The sequence below is a fragment of the Brachyhypopomus gauderio genome, chromosome 1, assembly GCF_052324685.1.
Source record: "Brachyhypopomus gauderio isolate BG-103 chromosome 1, BGAUD_0.2, whole genome shotgun sequence".
Taxonomy (NCBI): domain Eukaryota; kingdom Metazoa; phylum Chordata; class Actinopteri; order Gymnotiformes; family Hypopomidae; genus Brachyhypopomus; species Brachyhypopomus gauderio.
The window spans coordinates 3,100,497-3,112,996 of NC_135211.1; the positions used below are offsets into that span (position 1 = coordinate 3,100,497).

General features: G+C 41.3%; 1 protein-coding gene across 1 annotated transcript in view; it reads right to left on the reverse strand.

The window, feature by feature from the left end:
- The window catches only part of lrp1ba (low density lipoprotein receptor-related protein 1Ba), a 284,803-nt gene that overhangs the window by 163,641 nt on the left and 108,662 nt on the right, over nucleotides 1-12,500 (reverse strand). Inside the window, exons 26-27 of the mRNA XM_077010394.1 lie at nucleotides 11,478-11,642; nucleotides 9,744-9,988 (exon numbers count right to left, since the gene is read on the reverse strand). Coding sequence (XP_076866509.1) covers nucleotides 9,744-9,988; nucleotides 11,478-11,642 — 410 coding nt within the window. The remainder of the gene's footprint in view (nucleotides 1-9,743; nucleotides 9,989-11,477; nucleotides 11,643-12,500) is intronic.

A 12,500-nucleotide genomic window follows, 5' to 3' on the forward strand; every position in this document is an offset into this window, starting at 1 on the left:
ATTAGAAAAATGTCTCCACCCAAATATTAGGCCCTACGTGTAGTACAGATTTGCATGCCCACACTTGATGGCACTTAAGTAGTGAATGAATCATATAGTATGACAGTTGCAGTAAAAATACAAAACCTTTTATTTAAAACATTTTTCAGACATCAAAACTGTAGGTTTATACAATTTAATGATAAAAAGCGAATTATTTCGAATCATTTCGACCATATGTGTATTTGTATAAATATGTAACTTAATTAAGCTGAAGGTGCTGGAAAATATCTAAAATGGACCTTGAAAGTGCCGTACAAGTGCTTTAATTCCACCTAATGTTTTATGAACCCTGCAAACATAACAGTGCAAAACAGCGCTGAAGAGCGGCACGCGCAAAGTTACAAAAATCGAGAGGTGCGCGAGCTGGACACGTGACAGCGGAGCCACCGCGATTGCGTCATTTTTGCCACGCGGACCCTCGCGCCACTCGCGAGTCGCGACACGCGTCACGTTTAAGCAGCTTTATGGCCAGTGCAGCAGATTAATCTCGTTACCACCAGACCCAACAACTTTTGCTCAACAACTTTTGCAGTAAGTGACTGTTTGGTCCACGTCCGACCTTTAAAACTATTATGTACTTCCTGACAACAGACACGGCTCCTTTCTTTGGCAAAAGTTCCTTTGGGGCATCATCATCTTTTACCTGTGTTTGTTTTCTGGCTTTCACATTACTGTGAAATCAGCTACACACATGTGCTAAGTAGGAGTCCAATGGTAGCATGTAGGCCACTGACCATTATGGTAGCATGTAGCCACTGACCATTATGGTGTGAAAGAAGGTGGGACATTAATGGTCAGAGCAACGCAAAAACTGCTGTACACGGTGTGACGGATGTAGACGTATTTTGCTCTTGTTCAAACTGCTCAAGCTAATGAGGTTTGAATTGTGTGACACCATCAACACAATATCAGTTGTCAGGAAGTAATTTACCTCCTTTGAAAGGTTCCACTAATACATTTTGTTCATGTTTAAACTACAGTATTTAAAGAAAACACTCCTTAGTAACTAGAACTGCTGTACTCAAAGGTTCCTTCATCTGGAAAGGACTTCAGACCATTACTAACTTCAAGCCTAAAGCATCAACCATAGCAGCAGACGTCCTGCTCCCAAACCAAGATCTGAATGATATCTCCAAGGCCTAACTTCAGTCTGTCAACACACGGTCTCCACCCTGCAGCTGGCCCTGATGGTGTCTCACATACTTCACCCAGGCACTGGTCTGATCTACTTTCTTCCATCTTAAATGACCCTGACCAAGTCTCTACTACCCGTGTGCTGAGAAACCTTTGTAATCATACCAGATACCAAAAAGACAGAAGATCTCCTGACTGAATGACTACAGACCAGTCACCCCAACACCCGTAATCATGCAGCTGTAGCCATGATGTGTTTTGAGACGCTTTTACTTGAGCTCTGTAGTCTGTAGGTCTGTAGATTAGACCATGAATCTGGCTCTCTTACACCCTGCAACACCCGGGTGACCCTAATACTTACGCCCCTACGGTGTTAGTGGACTCTGCATTCAACACCTTAACTCCTGTCCTTATACAGTATCAACACCATAACTCTTGTCTTTATACTGTATCAACACCATAACTCCTGTCTTTAACTGTATCAACACCATAACTCCTGTCCTTATACTGTATCAACACCATAATTCCTGTCCTTATACTGTATCAACACCATAACTCCTGTCCTTATACAGTATCAACACCATAACTCCTGTCCTTATACAGTATCAACACCATAATTCCTGTCTTTATACTGTATAACACCATAACTCCTGTCCTTATACAGTATCAACACCATAACTCCTGTCCTTATACAGTATCAACACCATAACTCCTGTCCTTATACAGTATAACACCATAACTCCTGTCTTTATACTGTATCAACACCATAACTCCTGTCCTTATACAGTATCAACACCATAACTCCTGTCCTTATACTGTATAACACCATAACTCCTGTCTTTAACTGTATCAACACCATAACTCCTGTCCTTATACTGTATAACACCATAACTCCTGTCTTTAACTGTATCAACACCATAACTCCTGTCCTTATACAGTATAACACCATAACTCCTGTCTTTAACTGTATAACACCATAACTCCTGTCCTTATACTGTATAACACCATAACTCCTGTCTTTATACTGTATCACACCATAACTCCTGTCTTTATACTGTATAACACCATAACTCCTGTCTTTAACTGTATAACACCATAACTCCTGTCCTTATACTGTATAACACCATAACTCCTGTCTTTAACTGTATCAACACCATAACTCCTGTCCTTATACTGTATAACACCATAACTACTGTTTTTAACTGTATCAACACCATAACTCCTGTCCTTATACTGTTTAACACCATAACTACTGTCTTTAACTGTATCAACACCATAACTCCTGTCTTTAACTGTATCAACACCATAACTCCTGTTTTTAACTGTATCAACACCATAACTCATGTCCTTATACTGTATAACACCATAACTACTGTCTTTAACTGTATCAACACCATAACTCCTGTCCTTATACTGTATAACACCATAACTCCTGTCTTTATACTGTATAACACCATAACTCCTGTCCTTATACTGTATAACACCATAACTCCTGTCTTTAACTGTATCAACACCATAACTCCTGTCCTTATACTGTATAACACCTTAACTCCTGTCTTTATACTGTATCACACCATAACTCCTGTCTTTATACTGTATAACACCATAACTCCTGTCTTTAACTGTATAACACCATAACTCCTGTCCTTATACTGTATAACACCATAACTCCTGTCTTTAACTGTATCAACACCATAACTCCTGTCCTTATACTGTATAACACCATAACTACTGTTTTTAACTGTATCAACACCATAACTCCTGTCCTTATACTGTTTAACACCATAACTACTGTCTTTAACTGTATCAACACCATAACTCCTGTCTTTAACTGTATCAACACCATAACTCCTGTCTTTAACTGTATCAACACCATAACTCATGTCCTTATACTGTATAACACCATAACTACTGTCTTTAACTGTATCAACACCATAACTCCTGTCCTTATACTGTATAACACCATAACTCCTGTGTTTATACTGTATAACACCATAACTCATGTCCTTATACTGTATAACACCATAACTCCTGTCCTTATACAGTATAACACCATAACTCCTGTCCTTATACTGTATCACACCATAACTTCTGTCTTTAACTGTATCAACACCATAACTCCTGTCCTTATACTGTATAACACCATAACTCCTGTCCTTATACAGTATAACACCATAACTCCTGTCTTTAACTGTATAACACCAAAACTCCTGTCCTTATACTGTATAACACCATAACTCCTGTCTTTAACTGTATCAACACCATAACTCCTGTCCTTATACAGTATAACACCATAACTCCTGTCTTTAACTGTATAACACCATAACTCCTGTCCTTATACTGTATAACACCATAACTCCTGTCTTTAACTGTATCAACACCATAACTCCTGTCCTTATACTGTATAACACCATAACTCCTGTCTTTATACTGTATCACACCATAACTCCTGTCTTTATACTGTATAACACCATAACTCCTGTCTTTAACTGTATAACACCATAACTCCTGTCCTTATACTGTATAACACCATAACTCCTGTCTTTAACTGTATCAACACCATAACACCTGTCCTTATACTGTATAACACCATAACTACTGTCTTTAACTGTATCAACACCATAACTCCTGTCTTTAACTGTATCAACACCATAACTCCTGTCTTTAACTGTATCAACACCATAACTCATGTCCTTATACTGTATAACACCATAACTACTGTCTTTAACTGTATCAACACCATAACTTCTGTCCTTATACTGTATAACACCATAACTCCTGTCTTTATACTGTATAACACCATAACTCCTGTCTTTATACTGTATCACACCATAACTCCTGTCTTTATACTGTATAACACCATAACTCCTGTCTTTAACTGTATAACACCATAACTCCTGTCCTTATACTGTATAACACCATAACTCCTGTCTTTAACTGTATCAACACCATAACTCCTGTCCTTATACTGTATAACACCATAACTACTGTCTTTAACTGTATCAACACCATAACTCCTGTCTTTAACTGTATAACACCATAACTCCTGTCCTTATACTGTATAACACCATAACTCCTGTCTTTAACTGTATCAACACCATAACTCCTGTCCTTATACTGTATAACACCATAACTACTGTCTTTAACTGTATCAACACCATAACTCCTGTCTTTAACTGTATCAACACCATAACTCCATCAACACCATAACTCATGTCCTTATACTGTATAACACCATAACTACTGTCTTTAACTGTATCAACACCATAACTCCTGTCCTTATACTGTATAACACCATAACTCCTGTCTTTATACTGTATCACACCATAACTCCTGTCTTTATACTGTATAACACCATAACTCCTGTCTTTAACTGTATAACACCATAACTCCTGTCCTTATACTGTATAACACCATAACTCCTGTCTTTAACTGTATCAACACCATAACTCCTGTCCTTATACTGTATAACACCATAACTACTGTTTTTAACTGTATCAACACCATAACTCCTGTCCTTATACTGTTTAACACCATAACTACTGTCTTTAACTGTATCAACACCATAACTCCTGTCTTTAACTGTATCAACACCATAACTCCTGTCTTTAACTGTATCAACACCATAACTCATGTCCTTATACTGTATAACACCATAACTACTGTCTTTAACTGTATCAACACCATAACTCCTGTCCTTATACTGTATAACACCATAACTCCTGTCTTTATACTGTATAACACCATAACTCCTGTCCTTATACAGTATAACACCATAACTCCTGTCCTTATACTGTATCACACCATAACTTCTGTCTTTAACTGTATCAACACCATAACTCCTGTCCTTATACTGTATAACACCATAACTCCTGTCCTTATACAGTATAACACCATAACTCCTGTCTTTAACTGTATAACACCATAACTCCTGTCCTTATACTGTATAACACCATAACTCCTGTCTTTAACTGTATCAACACCATAACTCCTGTCCTTATACAGTATAACACCATAACTCCTGTCTTTAACTGTATAACACCATAACTCCTGTCCTTATACTGTATAACACCATAACTCCTGTCTTTAACTGTATCAACACCATAACTCCTGTCCTTATACTGTATAACACCATAACTCCTGTCTTTAACTGTATCAACACCATAACTCCTGTCCTTATACTGTATAACACCATAACTACTGTTTTTAACTGTATCAACACCATAACTCCTGTCCTTATACTGTTTAACACCATAACTACTGTCTTTAACTGTATCAACACCATAACTCCTGTCTTTAACTGTATCAACACCATAACTCCTGTCTTTAACTGTATCAACACCATAACTCATGTCCTTATACTGTATAACACCATAACTACTGTCTTTAACTGTATCAACACCATAACTCCTGTCCTTATACTGTATAACACCATAACTCCTGTCCTTATACTGTATAACACCATAACTCCTGTCCTTATACTGTATAACACCATAACTCCTGTCTTTAACTGTATCAACACCATAACTCCTGTCCTTATACTGTATAACACCATAACTCCTGTCCTTATACTGTATAACACCATAACTCCTGTCTTTATACTGTATCACACCATAACTCCTGTCTTTAACTGTATAACACCATAACTCCTGTCCTTATACTGTATAACACCATAACTCCTGTCTTTAACTGTATCAACACCATAACTCCTGTCCTTATACTGTATAACACCATAACTACTGTTTTTAACTGTATCAACACCATAACTCCTGTCCTTATACTGTTTAACACCATAACTACTGTCTTTAACTGTATCAACACCATAACTCCTGTCTTTAACTGTATCAACACCATAACTCATGTCCTTATACTGTATAACACCATAACTACTGTCTTTAACTGTATCAACACCATAACTCCTGTCCTTATACTGTATAACACCATAACTCCTGTCTTTATACTGTATAACACCATAACTCCTGTCCTTATACTGTATAACACCATAACTCCTGTCCTTATACAGTATAACACCATAACTCCTGTCCTTATACTGTATCACACCATAACTTCTGTCTTTAACTGTATTAACACCATAACTCCTGTCCTTATACTGTATAACACCATAACTCCTGTCCTTATACAGTATAACACCATAACTCCTGTCTTTAACTGTATAACACCATAACTCCTGTCCTTATACTGTATAACACCATAACTCCTGTCTTTAACTGTATCAACACCATAACTCCTGTCCTTATACAGTATAACACCATAACTCCTGTCTTTAACTGTATAACACCATAACTCCTGTCCTTATACTGTATAACACCATAACTCCTGTCTTTAACTGTATAACACCATAACTCCTGTCCTTATACTGTATAACACCATAACTCCTGTCTTTAACTGTATCAACACCATAACTCCTGTCCTTATACTGTATAACACCATAACTCCTGTCTTTATACTGTATCACACCATAACTCCTGTCTTTATACTGTATAACACCATAACTCCTGTCTTTAACTGTATAACACCATAACTCCTGTCCTTATACTGTATAACACCATAACTCCTGTCCTTATACTGTATAACACCATAACTCCTGTCTTTATACTGTATAAACTGGCAGCTCAGTATTCCACCATCTGTCCATCACTGGAATCCACAACGTCATGTGTAATAGGACACGGTGAGTGAGCACACTTCTCTCCCCCGCGCTACTGCTCCTCAAGAGTGTTTCCTCCTTCTCTTCTCCATCTACACCAACCAGCGTTCCTCTGACAGGCACTCTGTTAGAAACAGCCAGTACACTGGTCCGTCTCGTCTCAAACGACGACATCTCCATACGCCATGAGAAAGTGACGTGGGCTGAGCTAATAGTGAGTCTTGGTGCTGAGCTAATAACCTCAAACTAAAACCACAAAAAACTGTAGAGATTACCACCGATTTCACAAAGACAGCCACCTCTCTGCTTCCATTGGGAATATACACCACCACGTTCAGCAGGACAAAGTCCTACAGATTTCTCCTGCCTGCTTAGCTGCTCCCATCCTGTGGTGTATGGATAAGGAGATACTGGATGTAGCAGACACGCCAGACCTCGTCCCAGATCCACAAACCCAACAGTGGCCCGAACCAGCTCCTGTGCTAGCTGGTTCAATAATGCTTCTCCAGGTCTACAGGAACCAGCACACAGGTGTGTATGCGACGGCTACTACTGAGAGGTCTTAGTCTTTGTGACATGCTACACCTGCTACACCTTCACCCCTCTACTCCCTTCAGTATGCGTTTGTTTTGTACTGCCGTCCGTGTTACTGTGTTTAATAGTTTCTGTAGTAACATTCCCCCCCCTCCCTCCTGTAGCTGACCGGGTAAACAGGTGGTACCAGGTGCTAACACCACCAAGGTCATGGGCTCGATTCCCAGAGAGTCTGCATGATGTGTACTGATAAATATACGTAGAGAGACTGCCAAACACACAAAATGCAAATGTACACATGATGCACACACAGGTGGGTATCCCAGAGACACTCGGGAGTATCACGCAGATACCCAGAGGCATAAACACACAGATAGGGGCAACATGTAGACACCCAGGGGAATAATGAAGGGTTGGTGAAGTGGTCACTAGAGCCTCTTTTTCAAATTTCTGAAAAAGAAAATCCAATTAGCTATGTTCTTGTGTTTGTAAAGTACGGGCGTAGTGTGAATGGCCAAGCGAGAAGGCCGTGCCAATGGCAATGACACAACCACCCCTTATTCCCTTATTCCCTTATCCCCTTATTCCCTTATTCCCTTATCCCCTTATTCCCTTATTCCCTTATTCCCTTATCCCCTTATCCCCTTATTCCCTTATTCCAGCAGGTTAGCAGTCCAGCTGGCTGTGATCTAGAATCACACTTAAATATTGCTAAGCTAACGTGAAAGTGAAGGAACGAGTGAGTGTTGTTTCAATAAGCATAACAGCACAAATAACACAGGGAAATCTTCAAATAAATATACAGCATTTACCCTAATATAAAGTGAGACATTACTAAGATACAAAAATGATTAAGTGAAGTTTTAATGTAATCCCCCAGAGGATTTGAACACCCCAGGATTTTGACACCACTGTGACACCATTGTGCGCTCTCTTTCTCTCTCTCTCTCTCTCTCTTTCTCTCTCTCTCTCTCACACACACACGCGCCAGGTTACTGCGATAAAGGTTTTTGCATTTGTTAAAGAAGCTGAACCCTGACAGCACACCCCCCCCCTCCACTCACACACACACACACACACACACACACACACACACACACACACACACACACACACACACACACACACACACACACACACACACACACACCTCTCTGATTTGCCCCAGCTACGCTGCCTCCATGCTACAGCCAGTCAAAGGGTCATTCCGACCACATCTGCCTGTCCATAATAAGCTCATGTTATCTGAGGCAAAGTTATTACTTAGCAGAAAAAGTGCTCTTAACGCAATTAAGGGTGTAATTCCTCTCGACTTCAAGAACGCAGAACAAATGTGATAATATCAAGTGGATTTTTCTGAAGCTGACAAACTCAAGGCCTTAAGGGAGACCAGCCTGGGAAGCCTTCAGCGGCTTGTCCAATTGTGTGTATTTATTGGACGTTCTGTCTGTTTATTTACACGTTCTTGCCCAAAGGAGGCATTAATTCTATTAAGAAAAAGAATAAGTTACAGGGGCTGGAAGGAAGTGAGGGGAACTCTTATTTTTCTGAAATAAAAACTAAAATGACTGAAATGTCTTGTTTTTCATTCGCTTGTGTTTGAAAGTCTGTGAAGTCTGTGAAAAACTAACCTTCAGACACCCACGCGCTCATACGGCGGGTTAACCTGTCACGTCTATCAAGCGTTCCCAAATGTTCTTTCAATTCTCAGTTTCATTTGCCAATTCGTGTACTACTAATTTTTTTAACTGCCAACAACGCAATGCACATGTTTCTTGCTTAAAGTTGGGTTGCTGTTAACATTTTATGAATGCTTGGTATTGTGATTAACTGACGATGCTGATTTGACTAGGCCGGCCACAGTATGGCTGGTGGTTCAGGAACATGAAAAGAACATATTTCAAAATGGCAGCAAAAACTGCACATCTGACAACTCCATAAGCACAGCAACTGAAATGATCTCTTATGTTTTGTTTAGACTGCAAAACTGCTTAGACTGCTTTCACTTCCGTGCGAGGCACCTTGATAAGTCGAAGAGAGATGTTTTCTTCTCTGGTTGAACTGCATCCTAGCAATGCCCATGACCCTGTTTCATTGTTACAGATTTGCACGTCGTGCACGGAGTTGAAGACGTTGAAGGTAACAGCAACAAATCAATCCCAAGCGACTTTTTCTTTCCTTTTTCTTGATGAAAACGTCTTATCAATTATGTACTGGTGCCATGGAGATCTGTAAGAAGCTAAATAAAACCCAGAAGAGAACACCGAGAACTGATCAAGAACTGACCTAAAACAATGCAGACCTCGGAAGTGAGGAGCAGAAGCCCAGAAGCTTCCGGAAGGCTATGTGCAGAAGAGCCTCTTACTCTGTGGCTGGCGACTAGGGTGGATGATCTCCAGGTCGAAGGGCTGGGCGATGGTCTTTTGGACGATGGTGACGTTGGCGCCGGTCCACTTGCTGGCTTTGGTCAGCGTGTTGGTCCTCCAGTCTGTCCAGAACACGCTGCCTCCGTACAGCGACACGGCAAAGGGGTGCGACAAGAACTCGTGGCCCCGCAAGATCTCCATCATGCCAGAGCCGTCGTACAGAGCCGAGTAGATGGCGTCGGACCTACGGAGGAACCGAGGACATCATCACCAACGCTGCCGCCAATCATTACCAGTTAACCTGTGCTGTCCCTGCTGTGACATCAGGATTTGTTAACCATTTCATTCAGTGTCTCCACAACAGTTATCCCTAAAACATGGAGGTGAAAAAAGGTTCTGTTCATTTCTACAAACATCACATTGACCACATTTTCAGGATATCCCTGTTATGTCCCAGAAATGAAATACAGTCAACAAATGCATCTCTTCCAAAGCTTTTTTCACAAATGTAGTAATTATCTAAAAGCCTCTGCTCCCAGGAATACTGTCATTTACTGTATCAACAGTGTGCAGCTTGTCTGAATTATACATTTATCAGCACAGCCCCTGCTGAAGATGCGATGCGACAGCGTATCCCGAGCGGCGAGGCGTAAACGCTGTTTCTCCTCTTCTCCCTCCCCAGACTCACATTCTCACGGCGTAAAGTATCGCCGGGACGCCAGCGAACCAGACGTCGACAATACGCCGGATGAAGGTTATGCGTTTGAAAGACCACGTGCATGAAGGAGCGTAGAGATACAAAGAGAGAGAGAGAATAAGAGAGAGAACAAGGGAGAAAGAGACAGAGACATGGAGAGAGATGGATACAGAGAGACATGGATAGAGAGAGATGTATATGTAATCTGATTACAGCAGAGACAAAACAAAGAGCATTATCGATCCAACTGTTTTGCAGACGGGTGAATTGCATCATTGGAATATTAATTTGCCCGCAGTCTGTTTGGAGTTGGTAGGCAGGGAACAAACTCTGTTACTACACCATACTGCGTTTGGCAGAGCGGAAGGAAAGAGCATCCTGGGATACCACAACATGTCGGGCCACTTTCTAGAGTACACAAGTTCTTTATAATGTTTCTTGCTAATGTTCAGACTGGTAGGAGGAGAATTAAAACTGTGATTCGAAGGATTTCACGTGCGGACAGCTCAGGATTTCATATGTGTGTGGTGAGGACACAACACGGGAGGTGATGGGCCAGTAAACCAACACTCCACTAAGGAAGAGGTTCACTCAGTGCCAATCCAGCAGGCAGCCGTGCCCACACATGCACCGCAGGAAGTTAAGGATAGTGGTTCTGATTTGACCCGTTTGATTTAACCCATTTCCCTTTTGCATAAATCTTGTCCTGGCTCTCTATATCACACATACACAAACAGAGCAGGGCGGGAGAGGGCGATGAAGGGATGAGGATCGAAAGGTGAGAAAGGATAAAAAAGGCAAAGAAACAGAGATAAAGACACAGAAAAGATGGAAGAGGGGAAAGGGTGAGAGACGGGGCGAGAGAACATATTGCAAACCCGTCACCTCAGGGAGGCATAAAGAACCAGCATGCACTGCACTACCCCCCACCCCCCACCACTGTTTTCAGTTCGGTCATGTTGTGTGAAAACAATGTCATTAAATATTGAAGGGGCAGCCATTGGATATGTGCGAGCCGGAATACCGGAGGCCCCACCTGGCGTCTGTCCATACGATCCTCTTCTCCACGTGGTCCAGGGTGAGCCCGTTAGGCCACGCCCCCGCATCCATGTCCTTGTAGACGACGTGGCGGGCGGAGCCGGTCATGGACGCGCCCTCGATGCGAGGGGTCATGGCGTCCCAGTCGGTCCAGAACAGAGCTCTGGACACAACACACTGCTGTCAGCCACAGCAACAATCACCACACCCAGTCACTCCGTGTGTTTTTTGGTTAATGACACTAATAGAGAAAGTGCAAACTAAAATTAACAGAGGCACTATTTTTCAAACAATAACTTACTAGTACGTTTTCCCCGGACCTAAAAGCACACAGACTTAACTTGGCAGTAGAGTTCTTAGCATCAAGCTTTAGTGAGGGGGCCTTCACAGTCACTGATTCGCATCATTTATGAACAGCAGGCATTGATATCATGTTCAATGTTTGGAACTACTTGCAGGCGCAACACACCTCAACAGTGTCTTACCTTCCGCATAAATCTAATAGAACTTCATAACTTTTTTTATGGTGGAAGATGTGTGACTACTATGAGTTTCCCTTTTCTTGAAAGAGAGATTAATCTGGGTTTGGGAAGGCTTAAACGATCACCTTTCTCGGACTGCTTTAATCCGAGTGCACAGAGCTGTTTCTCCCCACTTAAGATATCAGTGAGGATGTGCTATGTGCATTTCTAAGGAATGGCAAGCAGTGATGGTTTAGAGAAGAGTAGAAGCATCATTCAGGCATGGTGAAAAGACTTTTTTTTGGTTCAAATGTTTCAAACAATGTTCTGTATTTTTGTTCATTTTTATTTCTGTGATTCGTGTTTTCTGAACCAGCAGCCCTAAGCAACAATCAGGCTTAAACAATCAGTATGCTAGTTAGCATAGAGGTTGCTGACGGGGCGACTAGCCCCAAGCTGCTTGTTGTCAAGGCAACATCCCATTCCAAAAGATTAGGAACATAATGACTATGACCCCAGTCCTTTCTATGGAGCATTCAGATGCCTTTGGAGTGAGTAGG